Raw genomic sequence first — 18,366 nt, 5'->3', positions numbered from 1 at the left:
GTTGAAGTCCTTGTGCACTGTTTGTGGAAATGTAAAATGGTGCAGCTGCTGTGGAAAACTGTATGGTGCTTCCTCAAAAAATTAGAAATAGAATTGCCACATGATCCAGTAATTCCACTGCTGGATATACACCAAAAGAACTGAAAGCAGGGTCTTGAAATAATATCTGTGGATCCATATTTACAGCAGTATTATTCACATTAGTAACTCAAATGTCCCTCAACAGATGAATGGAAAAACACAATGTGGTGCGTACATAAAATAGAACATTATTTAGCAAGAAAAAAAGATGAAGTTCTGATTCACGTTACAGCATGAATGAAACTTGAAAATTCCCAGAGATCTCAGCTAATTATAGTAACTGCAAGTAGAGTGTTTATAGCTAGCAATGGAGCTCCTTTTTTTTTTTTTTTTTAATCCTACAGAGCTCCTATGTTACCCAGGAGAAAGGAATAGAACAGGTATTCCCTGATAGAGGAGATAGTATAAAGATCCTAAGGGTTAGACTTGGGTCTCACCCCCAAAATTGACTGGATCATGAGGTGTGGGATTATGAAGCTGAGGAAGATTGTGTTCACCCCCCAACTCGTTCTGATCTGCCCTTGGGACGTGGTACTTGATCAAACCTCTTCAATTAATAGCAACTCCTTCTTACCTGGCCCCATTGCATACTAAACCTTGGCCGTGCCCCTTATAAATTAGCAATGTGATTCCCAAACTTTGTAAGGCTAATAATTTGCAAAAGCAAAAACAGCATTTATCTGGACTGATGCCCATCTTAAACAGAGTGGAATAGAGAACACAGGTTATAAGAGGAGAAAAAAGAGCATTGTCACTGTGAGAGTGGCCAGAGAGATAATGAAGAGAGCTAAAAAAATGGAGTGTCATGGTGAAGATTATTTCAAGAAGGATGAGATCTCATAGAAATATAAGAAACAGAATGTAGAAAATGCAATGAAGAGGTCACTGGCTACCTTAAGAGTAGTTTCAATGGACAGGTGAATTTTGAAGCCCAAGTTTGGTGACACAATCATTTAGGTGCTGAAGAAACAAAGACAATGGGCAAAAGCTGTTCTTATTAGTCATGGTAGATAGGAGAGGCAGCAGTGTTTGTCATGGAGGTTTTCAGGACAGAGTAGATTTGTAAATTAGAGAAAGGAGCCTATAGGTGGGAAAAATAGATTCATTTCTGTGATTCCTGATGTGCTTATTTTTGTAGACTCAATTACCACGTACTGAGGCTATACTGCCCTCATGTGGTGCAGACTGCCCAGGAACTTTATTCTAAACTAGAAGTCTGCAAACTTGCTGTAAAGGGCCAGATAGCAAATAATTTAGACTGAGGATCATTCGGTCTTTGACACAACTACGCCTTGTAGAGTGAAAGGAGCCACAGATAGCTCTTTGAGGAAGACTTGGTCCCAGTTGTACTGGAACTCTGGTCCATCCGCTCCTGCAACTGACTCGCCGCTGCTCACCCTCTAGAGGAAATCATGCCACAGACACAGCTTTTAACAACATGAGAAAGACATCCCTGGAACCACAAGTTAATTGGCTGAATTAGAATTACCCTAACTGGCTAGGCGCGGTGGCTCACGTTTGTAGTCCCAGCACTTCGGGAGGTCGAGGCAGGTGGTGGATCACTTAAGCCCATGTTCAAGACTAGCCTGGGCAATATAGGGAGACCCCTTCTCTACAAAAAATGCAAAAATTATTCGGGTGTGGTGGTGCGCACCTGTGGTCCCAGCTACTCGGGGGGCTGAGGTGGGAGGATCTCTTGAGCCCAGGAGGTCGAGGCTGCAGTGAGCTGATACAGCACCACTGAACTCCAGCCTAGGTGACAGAGTGAGACCCTGTCTCTAAAAATAAAATTACCCTAACTAGCCGCAACCTAACATCCCTGGCGAAGATGTGAGCTGACTTGATCAAAAGTGCAAAGGAAAATAATCTCCAAGTGAAAGGACCATTTTGGATCCCTACCAAGATTCTAAGACGCACTAAGAGAAAAATTCCTGTGGTGAAGGTTAAGACTTAGAAGAATCCAAGATGAATCCCCATGAGAATCCACAAGCGACTCACTGACTGACACAGAACTTCTGAGATTGCTAAATTGATTACTTCCATGAGTATTGAGCCAGGTGTTGAAGTCACCTCTGCACAGGATTAATCAATTTTATTAAAGTGATTATCAGTTGGTTAAAAAAGAAAAAAAGCAGCCACAGATAATACATAAATAGGTAGGTGTATTTCAATAAAACTTTATTTACAAAAAATAAGTAGGGGTCAGATTTGTCCTGTAGCCTCTGGTTTGCTGGCCCTTGATCTAAACCTGTGTTCTCAATATTTGGACTGAACATTAAAGTTATCTTGGGATTATTTTTGTTTGTTTTGTTTTGTTTTTAAGAGAATAACTCCTGGTCTTAAAGGATCCTCCCTCCTCAGCCTCCAGAGTAGCTGGAACTACAGGTATGGGCCACCAGTCTGGCTCTCTGGGCATTGTTTTAAAATAACGTGAGTGCCCAGGCTACACCTCAGACTGATTGAATATGAAACTTTGGGTGTGGGGTCAGGTCACTAGTACTTAATAAAATTCCACCACCAGGGAGGGAGTCCATTGTGCAGTCATGGCTGAGAGCTACTGATTCAAATGAATATGCTTCTAGTTTTAAGTGTAGCCCATCTTTATTGAGTGCTTATTATGTGCCAGGTGCTGAGCTAAGAGCTTTCCGTACATTTTGTTATCTCAGTTAGTCCTTAAAACAACTCTATGAATTGGGAACCATTATTAAGCTCATCTTATAGATAAGGAAACTGAATTTTCATGATTTAAGTTATTTGTTCAAGGTCATGTAGCTATTAAGAGAAGAACAGTGATTCAAACTGAGAACACCTGCCTCTAGAGCCTGAGCTTCCCATCGCTAGGCTACTCTATTTGTTACTATTATTTTTAACTGGAAACCACTCAGAACTATGTGAATTGAACTATTTTATCATATACTATATTTTTATTTTTAAAATTTATTTTATAAAATAGAGATGGGGTCTCACTATGTTGACCAGGCTGGTCTCAAACACCTGGCCTCAAGCAATTCTCCTGTCTCGGCCTCCCAAAGTGTTAGGATTACAGGTGTAAGCCACCACACCTGGCCATATGCCTCGGCATCCCAGAGTGCTGGGATTACAGATGTGAGCCACTGTGCCCGGCATCAATATACTATATTTTAAACAAGGCATGTAAGGTTAGTCACAAGCAATTTTCCCTAGATTTAATAAATGCACTTTTTCTAGTGCCACGGTTCTTTTTTTTTTTTTTTTTTTGATGAAGTCTCACTCTGTCACCAGGCTGGAGTGCAGTGGCGCGATCTTGGCTCACTGCGTTCTTATTGTGAATCAGATTCTTCTCAGACCTTTTCCACAGCTTCAGTGCATCACGGCAATTCATTGTTTAAGTACACTTTCAGTTTGTTTTCTGTTACAGGTTTTCTCTGTCTTAGCCAGTTTGACTCCACATGTACTTAGTGTTACATGCGTCCTTATAAGAGACCACCTGAGCATGAGCAGGCTTAGTGTGAGCAACAAGGCTGTTTATTCACTTGGGTGCAAGTGGGCTGAGTCCGGGAAAGGAGTCAGCGAAGGGTGGTGGGATTATCATTGGTTCTTATAGGTTTGGGATAGGCTGGTGGAGTTAGGAGTAATTTTTGCTGGTGGGAGGATGGATGTTACAAAGTACATTCTCAAGGGCAGGGAGGATGTTACAAAGTACATTCACAGGGGCAGGGAAGGAGTATTGTCACAAGGGCAGGGAGGATGTTACAAAGTACATTCACAAGGGCAGGGAGGGTGTATTGTCACAAGGGTGGGGAGGAATGTTACAAAGTACATTCACAAGGGCAGGGAATTTCACAAAGTACACTATCACAAGGCGGGGGGGGGAATGTCAGGATGGCTTGACCATGGTGCGGCCAGCTCAGAGGAGCTTACATTCCTGTCTTTTTATGTTAATAATGAAGAAATAAAATGAGAAAGAGTAGTGAAAACTTGGGGTGAAAATTTGGGGGGGCGGTATGGAGTGGTGATGGGTGACATTTCTCAGGGCTGCTTTGAGCGGGATTAGGGGCAGCACAGGAACCTAAAGTGGGAGAGATTAGGCTGAAGTGAGATTTTGGGGTAAGGGGTGATATTGCGGGACTGTTAAAAGCAACATTTGTCATATAGAGTGATTAGTGATAGCCTGGATGTGGTTTCGTAGGAATTGAGAGATTAATTGGAAGACACAAGGCCTGAATAAGAGAAGGAGGAAGACAGGTCTTAGAGGACTAACGACTGGAAGAAGCCAGGATACCCAGTTAGAGAGTGGCCAGGTGGGTCTGGCGTAATTAGTTGCCTGATTAGCGAGTTTTTGAGCTCTGTCTTTGAGTTTTTTGATGGTATCACATACCAGGCCAGACTGATTTAAGTAAAAACAACACTCTTCATTAAGAAATATACAAAGTCCTCCTTTTTCAGCAGTGAGTAAATAGAGGCCTCAGTGGTTCTGGAGGACAGCTGCAGCTAAAGAGTCAACCTGGGCTTGGAGGACAGTTAAAGTTTGTGATATATCTCTAATGCTAGCAAAGAAGTCATTAGAGGGGCTGTGGAATGTTGTGACAGAGGTTGAGATACCTGCTATTCCACTTCCAAGTGCAATAGTGGAGGCAGAAAGTCCTAGACCCACAAGTAAAGGGATTAGTGGGATGACTCTTTTTTGTCGTGTTGGTGTCATGAGGGGGACAGGCAGTTGTTCGTTCCCATCTGCAAACTGGATTTTGGGGGTAAGGAGGACTAGAGTAATGTGCCTGTCCAGTTGGCAGATAGGCACATGAAGGTGGAAGAGCAACATAAAAAGAAGAGACCTTGTGTCAGGTAGAACCGGAGATGTAAAGTGAAAAGGTGAGAGGGTATACTGAAAGAGGAGTCCTGCACCCAAAATCCTAGAGCTCCAGCAAGGGCAGCAGCTGTTAGAGGCTGTAATGGGGATCGATGGTACAACTGTGCAGAGAGAGGTTCGGTTCTCATGGTGTATGAGAAAGCACATACAAGTAACCTTTCACTGCCATTCATGGGGCTGGGGATAAACAAGCAAGAGGAGGGGCCAGGAGGAGAGTCAGACAAACAGGTGGAGGGTAGCCAAGGATGGAGTGAGATGCAGGGTAGGTGTCTTCCTAAACAATAGTGACTGCCAATGTTTTTTAGTTTGCCAGTAATGATAGAGAGCTTATCAGCAATGCGAAGCTGGAATGCTCCCATCTGTTTGGTAATGTGTGTGGCTGGATTCTGGAGATAAAGAGTAAAAGAACATCTGGACGGTGGAAGGTTGACTAAAGGGATTCCAGTAGGTTGTTGTTGTGAGATGCGTAAGGGAGCAGCAACAGGGATAGTTGTTTGTGTGGGTCCAAATATTGCGGGGGTGGGGGTGGAATTGACATAAGGAGAGGTGCCATTAAGTAGATGCAGAGAAGTGTGGCAGCTTGTTGGTGTGAAATGTCTGGCGAGTTCTCACCAAATCTGTCTAGAAAGTAAAGAAGTTCCTCAGTAAATAAAGATGAGGGCTATTAAAGGAGGTTTGGAGGTGCAGGGAGACAGGAGAGGTAGCCCAGTCAGCCTGTAAAGCGGGGACGGCTGTGTAAGAGCAGGAAGAAAGGGAAATGCATAGCCAGCAATTCTTTGCTAGAGGAGGATTGGAGGCAGTGAGGAGAGAGTGGGAGAGATTGATAGTATGCTGGCGGTAACTAGGGAGAGGTAGAGAGTGACTGGAGAATGGGGGCAAGGATAAGAGTGAGCAGAAAAGTGAAAAAAAGGACTTCATCAGGATAGAAGAATGGGAGTGCACCTTGCCACTGAAGATCTTCTATCCACTCCAAGAGAGAGTTAAGGGTGGCGGTAAAAGTATCGTCAAGTCTTTTATAAGTTGGAGGCTGAGCTTGGTAAGGTGTGTTTTTAAAAGACCATTAATTCTTTCTACCTTTCCCAAAGATTGAGGACGGTAGGCGGCATGAAGTTTCCACTGGATGCCGAGGCCTTGGGAGACTGCTTGAGTGACCTGACTAATGAAGGCTGGTCCGTTTCAGAGTGTATAGAGGTAGGAAGGCCAAACCAAGGAATTATGTCTGACAGAAGGGAAGAAATGACCGTGGTGGCCTTCTCAGACCCTGTGGGAAAGGCCTCTACCCATCCAGTGAATGTATCTACCCAGACGAAAAGGTATTTCAGTTTTTTGACTTGGGGCATATGGGTAAAGTCAATTTGCCAGTCTTGGGTGGGGGCAAATCCTCGAGCTTGATGTATAGGAAAGGGAGGGGGCCTGAGATATCCCTGAGGGGTGGTAGAGTAGCAGATGGAACACTGAGAAGTAATTTCCTTGAGGATGGATTTCCATGATGGAAAAGAAGTGAGAGGTTCTAAGATACGAGCCATTGGCTTGTAACCCACATGAAAGAGGTTATAAAAGGATAAGATAGAGTAAGCCTTTGAGGCAGGAGGGAGGAATTTTCCTTGATCCAAGAACCATTTGCCTTGAATAGGAAGGGATTGATAGGTAATAGTTTCAGTGGGAGAATAGGTGGGAGTGATAGATGAGATGGAAAAAAAACTGGCCGTGAGGGACAGATGTGGGAACACTAGATGCTTCTTTCACTGCATTATCAGCATGAACATTGCCTTGAGCAATGGGATCTGGTGACCTCTGATGCCCCTTGCAGTGAATGACTCTGGCTTCCTTGGGCAGTAGAGCAGCCTTAAAGAGGATTTTTATTTAGGAAGTGTTGATGATGGACGACCCTTGTGTAGTGAGAAAACCTCTTTCTGCCCATATAACAGCATGGTGATGTAGGATGTGGAAGGCGTATTTGGAATCGGTGTAGATATTGACACATGATCCCTCTGCAAGGGTGAAAGCCTGGGTTAAAGCAATGAGTTTGGCTTGTTGAGAGGTAGTGGAAGCGGGCAGGGCAGTAGCTTCAATGACAGATGTGGAAGACACTACAGCATAGCCTGCCCTTGCTGGTGACTGATGATTGGGCCTTGAAGAACTACCATCAATAAACCAAGTGTGGTCTAGATTAGGAACAGGAAAGAGGGAAATATGGGGAAATGGGGAGGATGCCATATGGATTAGAGAGATACAGTCATGAGATTCAGGTTTGGTGCTAGGTATAAGGTGAGAGGCTGGGCTGAAGTCTGTGCCAGGAACAATGGTAATTGTGGGAGTTTCAACGAATAGTGAGTACAGTTGGAGGAGTCAGGGGGCAGAAAGTATATGCGCCAACTGTGAGGAGGAAAATAGATTCTGAAAGTTATGAGAGCTGTAGAGAGTAAGTGGGGCATAGTTTGTGATCTTGAGGACCTCTAGAAGTATTGAAGTGGTGGCTGCTGCCACATGTAGACGTGAGGACCAGCTTAGAACTGTGAGGTTAAGTTTGGATAGGAAGGCTACAGGTCGTGGGCCTGGTTCCTGTGTAAGAACTCCGACCCCACAGCCTTGTATTTCAGCGGTATGTAAGAAGTAGGATTGGGACAAGTTAGGGAGTGCTAATGTGGGGGCTGTTTCCAGGGCTGTCTTTAAGGAATGAAAAGAAGAGAGGGGAAAGGACTTAGGGTCTATGGGGTCAGTCACGTTTCCCTTTGTAAGTTTATATAGTAGTTTAGCTAGGACGGCAAAACCTGGTATCCAAAGGTGAAAGTATCCAACCACGCCTAGGAAGGAAAGGCGTTTTTGCTTTGTAGAGGGGTTGGGGTTTCGGAGATTAGCCAGACACAGCAGGGAGAGCACGTGTGTTTTGATGAAGGACTATGCTGAGATAGGTAATGGATGGGGAACAAATTTGGGCTTTAGAGGGGGACATGTGGTACCCCTTTGAGAATAGATGTTGAAGGAGCAGGAGGGTATCCTGTTGGGAAGTTTCAAAAGAGGGGCTGCAGAGGGGAAGGTCATCCATATATTGAACAAGGTGAGAAACAGATAGATGGAAAGAAAGTAGATTATGAGAAAGAGCTTGACTAACGTAATGGGGGCTGTGTGAAGCCTTGGCAGTAGAGTCCAGGTGAGTTGCTGAGATTGGTGGCTATCAGGGTCAGTCTATGTGAAAGCAAAAAGAGGTTGGGATGAGGGGTGCAAAGGAATAGTGAAGAAAGCATCTTTGAGGTCGAGGATAGAATAACGAGTTGTGAAGGAGGGTACTGAGGATAGGAGAGTATATGGGTTTGGCACCACAGGATGGATAGGTAAGACAATTTGTTTAATAAGGCGAAGATCCTGAAACAACCTGTAAGATCTGTCCAGTTTCTGGACAGGTAGGATAGGGGAGTCTGTAAGGAGAATTTGTAGGCTTTAAAAGGCCATGCTGTAACAGGCGAGTGATAACAGGCTTTAGTCCTCTTAAAGCCTGTTATGGGATGGGGTGCTGGCATTGAGCGAGGTGATTAGGTTTAAATGGGATGGTAAGGGGTGCCCGATCAGTTGCCAAGAAGGGAGTAGAGGTATCCCATACTTGTGGATTAAGGTAGGGAGACATGAGAGGAGGATTCAGAAGAGGCCTTCAATTGGGCAAAAGGGCAGCAATGAGGTGTGGCTGTAGTCCAGGAACAGTCAGGGAAGCAGATAATTTAGTTAAAAAGTCTCAGCCTAATAAGGGAACTGGGCAGGTGGGGATAACTAAAAGAGTGCATAAAACAATGTTGTCCAAGTTGGCACTAGAGTTGGGGAGTTTTAAGGTGTCTAGAAGCCTGGCCGTCAATAGCCACAGCAGTTACAGGGGCAAGGGAAACAGGGCCTTGAAAAGAAGGCAATGTGGAGTGGGTAGACCCCGTACCAATTAAACAGGGGATGGACTTACCCTCCACTGTAAAGGTTACCTGAAGCTCCATGTCCGTGATGGTCCAGGGGGCTTACAAGGCGATCAGGCAGCATCAGTCTTCAGCCGCTAAGCCAAGGAGATCTGGGAAGGAGTTGGCCAAGGAACGTTGGGTTTGAGCTCCAGGAGCTTTAGAAGCAGTGGCGATGTGAGTCGGATAGTACAACTTCCAGTGGGGGCCCATACAGACAGGGCATGGCTTAGGAGGAATCCTGGGCTGCAGGGATTCCGAGGCCCAGTGGCCAGGCTTTTGGCATTTGAAGCAAGGTCCACGAGGAGGTTTTGAAGGAGCTCCTGTGAGCTGTGGCTTGGATGTTCTGAAGGTTTTGTATGCTGGAGATGTAGCTGTGGGTTACCTTACAGCGGGGCAAGTAGCTGTAACTCAGAAATACATTGCCACTTTGTGGCTTCTTCTCTGTTATAGAACACCTTGAAGGCGAGGTTGATTAAATCCTGTTGTGGGGTTTAAGGGCTGGAATCCAACTTTTGGAGTTTTTCTCTAATGTCAGGAGTGGATTGGGTGTTAAAATGCATATTAAGGATGAGGCAGCCTTCTGGCCCCTCTGGGTCTAGGGCTGTAAAGCGTCTAAGGGTAGCTGCTAAGCAGGCCATGGGCTGGGCTGGGTTTTCATATTTACCTTGGGTAGTTTCCTTTAGCTTGTCATAATTAACAGCTTTGTATGCTGCCTTTTTGAGCCCTTCGACTAGGCAGGAGACCATGTAATCTCACTTAGCTACACCTGGGGAGTCTGTCTGGTATTGCCAATGGAGATCCTCTCGGGGAACTGACCCTCTTGGAGGCCTGGCTCATGAAGCTGGCGGGTGTCTGGGTAGGACTGGGCTAGAGAATAAACTCTTTCTTGTTTATCTGGAGAGAGGTTAGAGGTCAGGATGACATTTAAGTCACTCCAGGTTAGATTGTAGGACTGAGTTAGATATTGGAATTCCTGTATATATTTAGTGGGGTCTGATGAGAAAGAGCCTAAACACTGGCTGATTTGGGAAAGGTCTGATAGAGAAAAAGGCACATGTTCCCTGACTATGCCTTCAGCTCCAGTCACCTCTTTAAGAGGAAATTGTTGGGCAGGTCGGGGAGACCTAGTCGTGGAACGAAACTGTAAGCCAGACCCGGTGTGAGGAGGGGAGGTAATAGAAGGGTTATAGGGCAGGGGAGCAGAGGCTGAGGAAGAATTGGGACCCGATTCAGCCTGGTGAGGAGCAGGCAGGGGAGGAGTAGAGAGATCAGAGGGGTCAGTGGAAAAGGAGGATTCTGAGCTTGGGGTGGAGACTAAAGGAGCGGATGGGAGAGAAAGAAGGAAAATCTGGGATGAGTCACACTGGAAGCAGAGACTAGGGAGGGAGTGAAGTATAAAAAATGCCTGGACGTAAGGCACCTCAGACTATTTGCCCAATTTTCGACAAAAATTATCTAGGTCTTGTAAGATAGAAAAATTCAAAGTGGCATTCTCTGGCCACTTGGAACTATTGTCGAGTTTGTATTGGGGCCAAGCGGTATTACAGAAGAAAATAAGACGTTTACGTTTTAGGTCTGGTGTTAGTCGAAGGGGTTTTAGGTTTTTAAGAATACAGGCTAAGGGGAAGAGGGAGGAATGGATGGCGGAAGGTTGCCCATAGCAGAGAAGGTAAGTTTAAAGAGGAAGGTAGAGACACGGAGAAATGGGGGTAGCAGCTACCAGGCTTCCAGTAGGCATCTCTGACTGAGTCCTGGCCTGTAACGTGGGTGAGCAGCCAAAGCAGGCATCCCTGCAATTGACCTGCCACCACGGGAATGTGGGTGAATGATCAAGGCAGGCATCTCCATGGTGATCAGACACCAAGGGAAGACTGTCTTCCCAAGTCTGTTACTGACGTCGTAGGTTCTGAATGCACGGATAAAGTGTGTCTCCTTTTTGTCTCTACCAGGAAGGCAGAGAAACTGAAATTGAAAGGGCAGAGATTGAAGGGAGGCGAGAAAGGTTAGGCAGAGAGTGAAAAAACTGCTTACCCAAGTGGGAAAAACTGCTTACCGATTTGAAATTGGTGAGATGCTCTTTGGGCTGGCTGGTCTGATGACCTGAGGTCATAGGTGTATCTCCTCACAGAGGGAGCATGAGGACTGGGGACTAGTCTCCTGAAGGAGTTCCCCTGTCCTGGGTTTTGGCACCAAATGTTATGCGCATCTATATAAGAGACCACCTGAGCAGCCTCAGTGTGAGTAACAAGGCTGTTTATTCACTTGGGTGCAAGTGGGCTGAGTCCGAGAAAGGAGTCAGCAAAGGGTGGTGGGATTATCATTGGTTCTTACAGGTTTGGGATAGGCCGTGGAGTTAGGAGCAATTTTTGCGGGCAGAGGATGGATGTTACAAAGTACATTCACAAGGGCAGGGAGGACTATAGTCACAAGGTGGGGAAGAATGTTACAAAGTACATTCACAAGGGCAGGGGAGGGTGTATTGTCACAAGGGCGGGGAGGAATGTTACAAAGTACATTCACAAGGACGGGGAATATCACAAAGTACATTATCACAACGCGGGGGAATGTCACAATGGCTTGACCATGGTGCGCCCAGCTTAGAGGAACTTACACTTAGACTACCAATATTAATCAAAGGCAAAAGTTCAGTACGACTGTTTTAATCTTAGAGGCAGGATAAGACAGTGGTTTTTATTTTCAGTTCTTATTCTTATTTATTTACTTAACAGAGATGGGGTCTCACTATGGTGACCAGGCTGGTGTTGAACTCCTGGCATCAAGTGATCCTCCCATCTCTACCTCCCAAAGTTCTGGAAGCCACTGTGCCTGGCCAAGACAGTGTTTTTTCCTGCCTCAGACTCCTGAGTAGCTGGAACTATAGGCATGTGCCAGCATGCCTGGCTAATATTTTTTTTCTTTTTTTGTATTTTTTTTTTTTTTTTTTTTTTTGAGACGGAGTCTCGCTCTGTGCCCCAGGCTGGAGTGCAGTGGCGCAATTTCGGCTCACTGAAAGCTCCGCCTCCCAGGTTCGCGCCATTCTCCTGCCTCAGCCTCCTGAGTAGCTGGGACTACAGGCGCCCGCCACCGCGCCCGGCTAATTTTTTGTATTTTTAGTAGAGACGGGGTTTCACCGTGTTAGCCAGGATGGTCTCGATCTCCTGACCTTGTGATCCGCCCGCCTCGGCCTCCCAAAGTGCTGGGATTACAGGCGTGAGCCACCGCGCCCAGCCCTTTTTTTGTATTTTTAGTAGAGATGGGGTTTCACCATGTTGACCAGGCTGGTCTCAAACTACTGACCTCAAGTCATCCACCTGCCTCGGCCTCCCAAAGTGAACAGTGTGTTTTTTAATATATGAACTTTGGAGATAGTCTGAATTCTAACCCTGCCACTTGTATGTTAGGTACTAACTAGTCTTTTAGCATTTTAATAAACTGGAATGAGTTACCTTCCTTATGACTCTATGTATTCTCTCCTCATGCAGTAGAAGCAAAAACGAATCAGTCACCTAAGGTGTTTTCAAATAACAACCACCATAACTTTTTCATCACTATAATAACAGCTGAGAGGATTACTATGTGCTATTTTTAGTGCTTTTTATGGGTTAATTCAATTAATTATTTCAACAACCCAGTGAAGCAGGTGTTTTTATTATCTGAAATTTATAGGCAAGGAAACTGAGCTTCAGAGAGGTTAAGTAACTTTTCCAAGGTCACATAGATAATAAATGGCAGAGGGAAATTTTGAACACAAGCAAGTCTGACTTCACAATCTGCACTCTTGACTACTTTCAAAATACTTTTTTTTTTTTTGAGACAGAGTCTCACTCTGTCACCCAGGCTGGAGTGCGGTGGCATAATCTCGGCTCACTGCAAGCTCTGCCTCCCGGTTCGCGCCATTCCCCTGCCTCAGCTTTGGGAGTAGCTGGGACTACAGGCGCCCACTACCACGCCCGGCTAATTTTTTGTACTTTTAGTAGAGACGGGGTTTCACCGTGTTAGCCAGGATGGTCTCGATCTCCTGAGCTCATGATCCGCCTGCCTTGCCCTCCCAAAGTGCTGGGATTATAGGCGTGAGCCACCGCGTCCGGCCAAAATATTGCTTTTTTATACTAAACTGCCTTTAGTAGGAAATCCCACTGTCATGTATGTATTCAAACCGAAGGGATACTTTTCCAATACCTCCAAAGCAATGATTCCCAGGCTTTAGGGTTTCACAGGCTATTAAAATTTAAAAGAAAATTATGACAACCAACATAGATTTGCCACTTTTAAGTTTTCATGAGAAAGGACCCTAAAAAGCAAACACCTCCTGTGATCATTTACTATTAGTGCAAAATAAATAACAATTTTCTTTTTCGAGATGGAGTCTCGCTCTTCACCCAGGCTGGAGTATAGTGGTGAGATCTCGGCTCACTGCAACCTCCGCCTCCTGGGTTCAAGCTATTCTCCTGCCTCAGCCTCCCAAGTAGCTGGGACTATAGTTGCCCGCCACCATGCCCGGCTAATTTGTTTTTGTTTGTTTGTTTTTTAGTAGAGACAGAGTTTCACCATGTTGGCCAGGCTGATCTCAAACTCCCGACCTTGTGATGCACCTGCCTCGGCCTTCCAAAGTGCTGGGAGTACAGGTGTGCACCACCGTACCCGGCCTAAAGGACAATTTAATACCAAAAAAGTAGGGTGGACATAATCTAGAAAGATAGCATTCAAATGCCGTTATGTATTTATATATTGTCCTTAAATTTCCCACTTTTCTGAGGAAAATATTTGAAAACATTTTCCTTCCACTTTCTTCCTAATAGCTAGGTTAAGCCACTTGCATTTAAACATAATAACAATTTTAGTAATTTTTATTTGTCTTCCTAGCAAGAACCTGTATCTTCTGGTCTGGAGATTAACAGTGCTATTATTAATTAAAAGTTGTTGCTTTTTAATAAAAGGTGGAATGAAGGAGCAGGATCATTTGTTCCACTATAGTGGCCCATGGATTTGCTTAAAATCTTCTCAGTCTAGAAATTTTGAAAGATGAAATAAACAGTTTTGGGAACTAGCATTTCTTTCATCCAATGCATTAAAATAGTAATTACACTGCTGAAAAATGAGAGAACATTCTTGTTAAAACCCAAGTTTTTTATAGTGACAATGTAATAGGGTTTATGTTTCTTGTACATTTGATTCCCTCCAGAATCTGAATGCCTGAGTGTTTTCAACAGGGTGCCACATGAGTAGAAATCTACATATATGTCAGCCTTGTGAATTTCTTATTACACTTTTTTTTTGGTCTTTTTTTTTTTTTTTTTTTTCCTTTTGGTGGAGAATGGGGTCTTGTTGCTGCCCAGGCAGGTCTCAAACTCCTGAGCTCATGGACCCTCCCACCTCCACCTCCCTAGGTGCTGGGATTACAAGCGTGAGCCACCATACCTGGCCATGAATTTTTTATTGATAACATTGTAAAATGAGAAGTCTCAGCACTTACCATCTGCATTTTGAACTGGACTACAAACATGAATTGCATATCAATAGAAACCTTATTTGAAATAATTTTCTTTTGTTAACAGTTTATTAGACATTTGTTTCATGTTGTAACCTTAGATAAATTAAATTTGAATATTTCACAATTGTAATCAATTATCTTCAGCTTCAATTTTAATTCCTAATTGATTCAAGCCTATTAGCACGACCCTGGTGGTAGTCTGTTACATAATGTTAGTAAAAGGCCTGAGGTTTTTCTCCTAAAGAACTTTGTGCTCGCTGGTTAGACTGAATATAAGACACTCTCTGGTAGATCCAGCGGATTGGATGCCTGGGTCTTAAGTTTCCCAAGCTAGGGATAATCAGCCTTTAGGAGCTGCAAGGAAGTTAGAAGGATAAAGGAGAATCACTTAGGACACCAAATAACTTCTTTTTTTTTTTTTTTTTTTTGAGACGGAGTCTTGCTCTGCCGCCCAGGCTGGAGTGCAGTGGCCGGATCTCAGCTCACTGCAAGCTCCGCCTCCCGGGTTCACGCCATTCTCCTGCCTCAGCCTCCCGAGTAGCTGGGACTACAGGCGCCCGCCACCGCGCCCAGCTAGTTTTTTGTATTTTTTTAGTAGAGACGGGGTTTCACCGTGTTAGCCAGGATGGTCTCGATCTCCCGACCTCGTGATCCGCCCGTCTCGGCCTCCCAAAGTGCTGGGATTACAGGCTTGAGCCACCGCGCCCGGCCCCAAATAACTTCTTATTCGTCGTGGTGATACAGTAAGCATCACTGATAAGGAAGCAACCCAGGGTCCTGCTCCCTTACAGTTCTGTAACCTTCACTCAGTGACTCGCTTTTGTCTCAACACAAAGGAAAGACGTTATTTTTTCTTTTTTTCCTCTTTTTTTGAGGCAGGTTCTCGCTCTGTCGCCCAGGCTGGAGTGCAGTGGCACAATAATGGCCCACTGCAGCCTCGACCTCCCGGACTCAAGTGACCTTCTTGCCTCTGCGATAGTTTTTCATGGATGCTTCTAGTAGTTTTTTGGAGGGACGGTGTGTTAGGAACAAACTGCCCAAAAAGCTTCTTGGTACTGCCGACACTTCCCCCAAACCCTTCCGTGCTGTCCACCCCTCCCCCTAATGCTCTACAACTCTTTTCCTCCCCAAGCCTCTTTACACTTCTAAGCCCTTACGACGCCAGCAGACTTCACTTATCAGACCTTGCTGCAATAAACCCCAATTACAAACCATCCGGACCGCACGGGGAGGCGGTGGGAAGCATAAACAAATTTTACCTACACCCTCCTGTAATAAACGTCACAAGGTAATATGTGGCAAAATTAACCAGCAAACAACCCCAGGGTCTCTTTCCCCCATATAAAACCCTCATTTTGTAAGCTCAGGGGTGCCTCCTGTCTGTCGTGTAGCAGCCGGCAAGTTAATAAACTTCCTCGCCTGATCGCGGGTCTCTCTCTCGTCCTTTCTCTCGGCTAACCTTACATGGTGATAGATTGGAAACTTTGAAGAACTCCTCCTATTTTGAGAATTCAGAAATTTATTTATAGCTTTCGTAACACAGAGTGAAGACTCTTACAGACCTATGTTGGACTAGCAGGCGCTCAGTCTCTGTGGTCCGAGATAGAGCACGAAGATTACAGTGTATACGCATTTTGGTGCTGACGTGGACCTGGAGTGTGGACAGAGGAGTTACTATGAAGAATCCCAGAGACCAGGATGTAAACTCTCAATTCTAATCAACACAGGTGTGGGCTCCGGGTCTGAAACACCGTTCGTCTCACACGAGTTACGGCAATACCCGACACCACCGAGCACAACAGCTGTCTCTCTACCTGGAACCCGGACCCAGCTTGCTTCGCGGGTGCCGAATGATGACGTACCCTTGCACCTGGCGATGATTGGTTCGCGTAGAGCGGCGTCGTCCGCCAAAGCGACTCGGACCCCGGACCTATGTTCTCGCGAGAGTTAGCGGCCTCCGGTGTGGGATGGCCGCGGAGCCGGGCGGAGCTGGCCTGCGGCTCCCGTGGCCGGCTCTCCGGCCGGAGACATGGCCCGGGGGCCCGGCCCGCTAGGCAGGCCTCGCCCGGATACGGTCGCCATGCCCAAGAGAGGAAAGCGACTCAAGTTCCGGGCCCACGACGCCTGCTCCGGCCGAGGTAGGTTAGGGGGGCAGGGGCGCCGAAACATTCTGGGGCTGGCGGCTGGGAGGGGGCTGGACCGTGCGGAGGTGAGCGCGTCTGTCCGCAGCTGGAGGGCGGCTTGGTCCGGGGGCCTGCAGCGAGGAGGAGGTCTTTGGCGGGGAAGACGCTGACGAGAGAAGGCCTCTTCCTTGAGGGTTGGTGCTGTGTTGCAGTGACCGTGGCGGATTACGCCAACTCGGATCCGGCGGTCGTGAGGTCTGGACGAGTCAAGAAAGCGGTAGCCAACGCTGTTCAGCAGGAAGGTAAGCTTTGCGCGAGCCTTTAAAGACTCATGCCGCGAAGACAGAACTAGGCATTTTATTTTGTTTTTCTTGCAATCCTTTAGTCGTCTTCCTGTAACCGTGTTTGCTCTTGTCAATGTTAACTTATATATTGGGGGCGGAGGAGGATTAGTCAAGAGTAGCAGTTTCTGCAGCAGAAGTATTTTCTTTCTTTCTTTGCATTTAAAAACATGTTTGCATACTCTAGTTTCCACTGCATTGTTCTCGGGTAATCTCTTTGCTGTAGTTCACATATATTTTACTCTGCAGTTTGCTTCCTTGTTTAATAACCTTGGAGTGTTCTTTTCCTTTTCGGTGTTTTGCTTTCAGTCTGTTCACTCATGGGGCTGAGACTTGTATTTTATGAGACCTACTGCCTCCAGCTCAGGACCAGGGCTAAATTGGATTCAATTTGTCTCAAACATTTCTCTGTAGAACTTACGAGAATACAAATCATCTTGTATCTTGCAGGGTTTATAGTGGAAAAATTGTGCACACCTTTTTTCTTCAGGGCTGAAAAAAGGAGTTTCTGCAACTTTGGAGTCAGTTTGCCCATTACTTTCCTTTCTTTTTTGTATTTAAAATACTAAAATCTTTATTTTTTTTGGTGATAGATTCTCACTTTTCTCTCTCACGATGTTTTTATCCCCCCTTTCCTGAATGGATGCTGATACCTTGGCTAAGTTGTTTGTATTTCTGGGTGGAGCTGTGTGCCATCTCATTCTTCTCTTATTTTCTTCTAGTAAAATCTCTTTGTGGCTTGGAAGCCTCTCAGGTTCCTGCAGAGGAAGCTCTTTCTGGGGCTGGTGAGCCCTGTGACATCATCGACAGCAGTGATGAGATGGATGCCCAGGAGGAAAGCATCCATGAGAGAACTGTCTCCAGAAAAAAGAAAAGCAAGAGGCACAAAGGTATGGAGCTTGCTCTCTTTTGGTTTATTAGACCTGCCTGTGGCGACAAATTGAAGATGTTACTTTCCTGGTAGCACAGGAGGAGGTATAAGAGGTGATACCAGGAGAGTTTGAAGAAAACTTGGCTCTCCACAAGAACCTTGGTAGTGGGACAGGATTTAATACACTTGGGCTTTCTTTTTTCTTTTGTCTGAATTCGAGAGGGAAAGAGATTAGTATGTGTTATAGAGTTCTGGAACTGTGAACTGGACTATAGTAGCCCTTCATTGAGAACATGTTATTATCAGGTTAAAAACCCACATGGCAATGTGAAAATAAAAGGCCTTTGCATTTCTGGATTTCTGAATGTTACTGTAAGGAAGCAGAGATGTAACCAAAAAATGTTTTCCCAAATATGTGGATTTTATGTTACAAGTTTTGTTACACACAAACATAGACATTATCATGGGCTTTTAAGTGCTCTACAATTAGTAAAGTCTGCTTCATGTCTAGTAACTACTGTGGGAAATAGAAAAGTAGGTGATTTTTTAAATATCCTAATGGCAATGAAATGTACACAAATGAAGCAAAGAATAGTAAACTGATGGTATATAATGTGCCAAACCATCATTCAGATTCTGGGTTTTCCTCCAGACTTAATGAGTCAGAATCTCTTGGGA

The 18,366-nt window shown here is 45.2% G+C and overlaps 2 protein-coding genes across 2 annotated transcripts in view; one reads left to right on the top strand and one right to left on the bottom strand.

Moving 5' to 3' along the window:
• Positions 1–18,366, bottom strand: part of LOC126939198 (NADH-cytochrome b5 reductase 1) — a 143,857-nt gene that overhangs the window by 82,096 nt on the left and 43,395 nt on the right. The window lies entirely within an intron of this gene.
• TMEM183A (transmembrane protein 183A) overlaps positions 1–18,366 on the top strand; it is a 604,310-nt gene that overhangs the window by 571,453 nt on the left and 14,491 nt on the right. The window contains exons 2-4 of the mRNA XM_050763835.1: positions 16,313–16,491; positions 16,689–16,778; positions 17,540–17,707. Of these exons, the coding sequence (XP_050619792.1) occupies positions 16,383–16,491; positions 16,689–16,778; positions 17,540–17,707 (367 nt within the window). The 5' untranslated portion in view covers positions 16,313–16,382. The remainder of the gene's footprint in view (positions 1–16,312; positions 16,492–16,688; positions 16,779–17,539; positions 17,708–18,366) is intronic.

Source organism: Macaca thibetana, chromosome 1 (assembly GCF_024542745.1).
Source record: "Macaca thibetana thibetana isolate TM-01 chromosome 1, ASM2454274v1, whole genome shotgun sequence".
Lineage (NCBI taxonomy): Eukaryota > Metazoa > Chordata > Mammalia > Primates > Cercopithecidae > Macaca > Macaca thibetana.
This window is presented reverse-complemented; position numbering and strand designations above follow the sequence as displayed.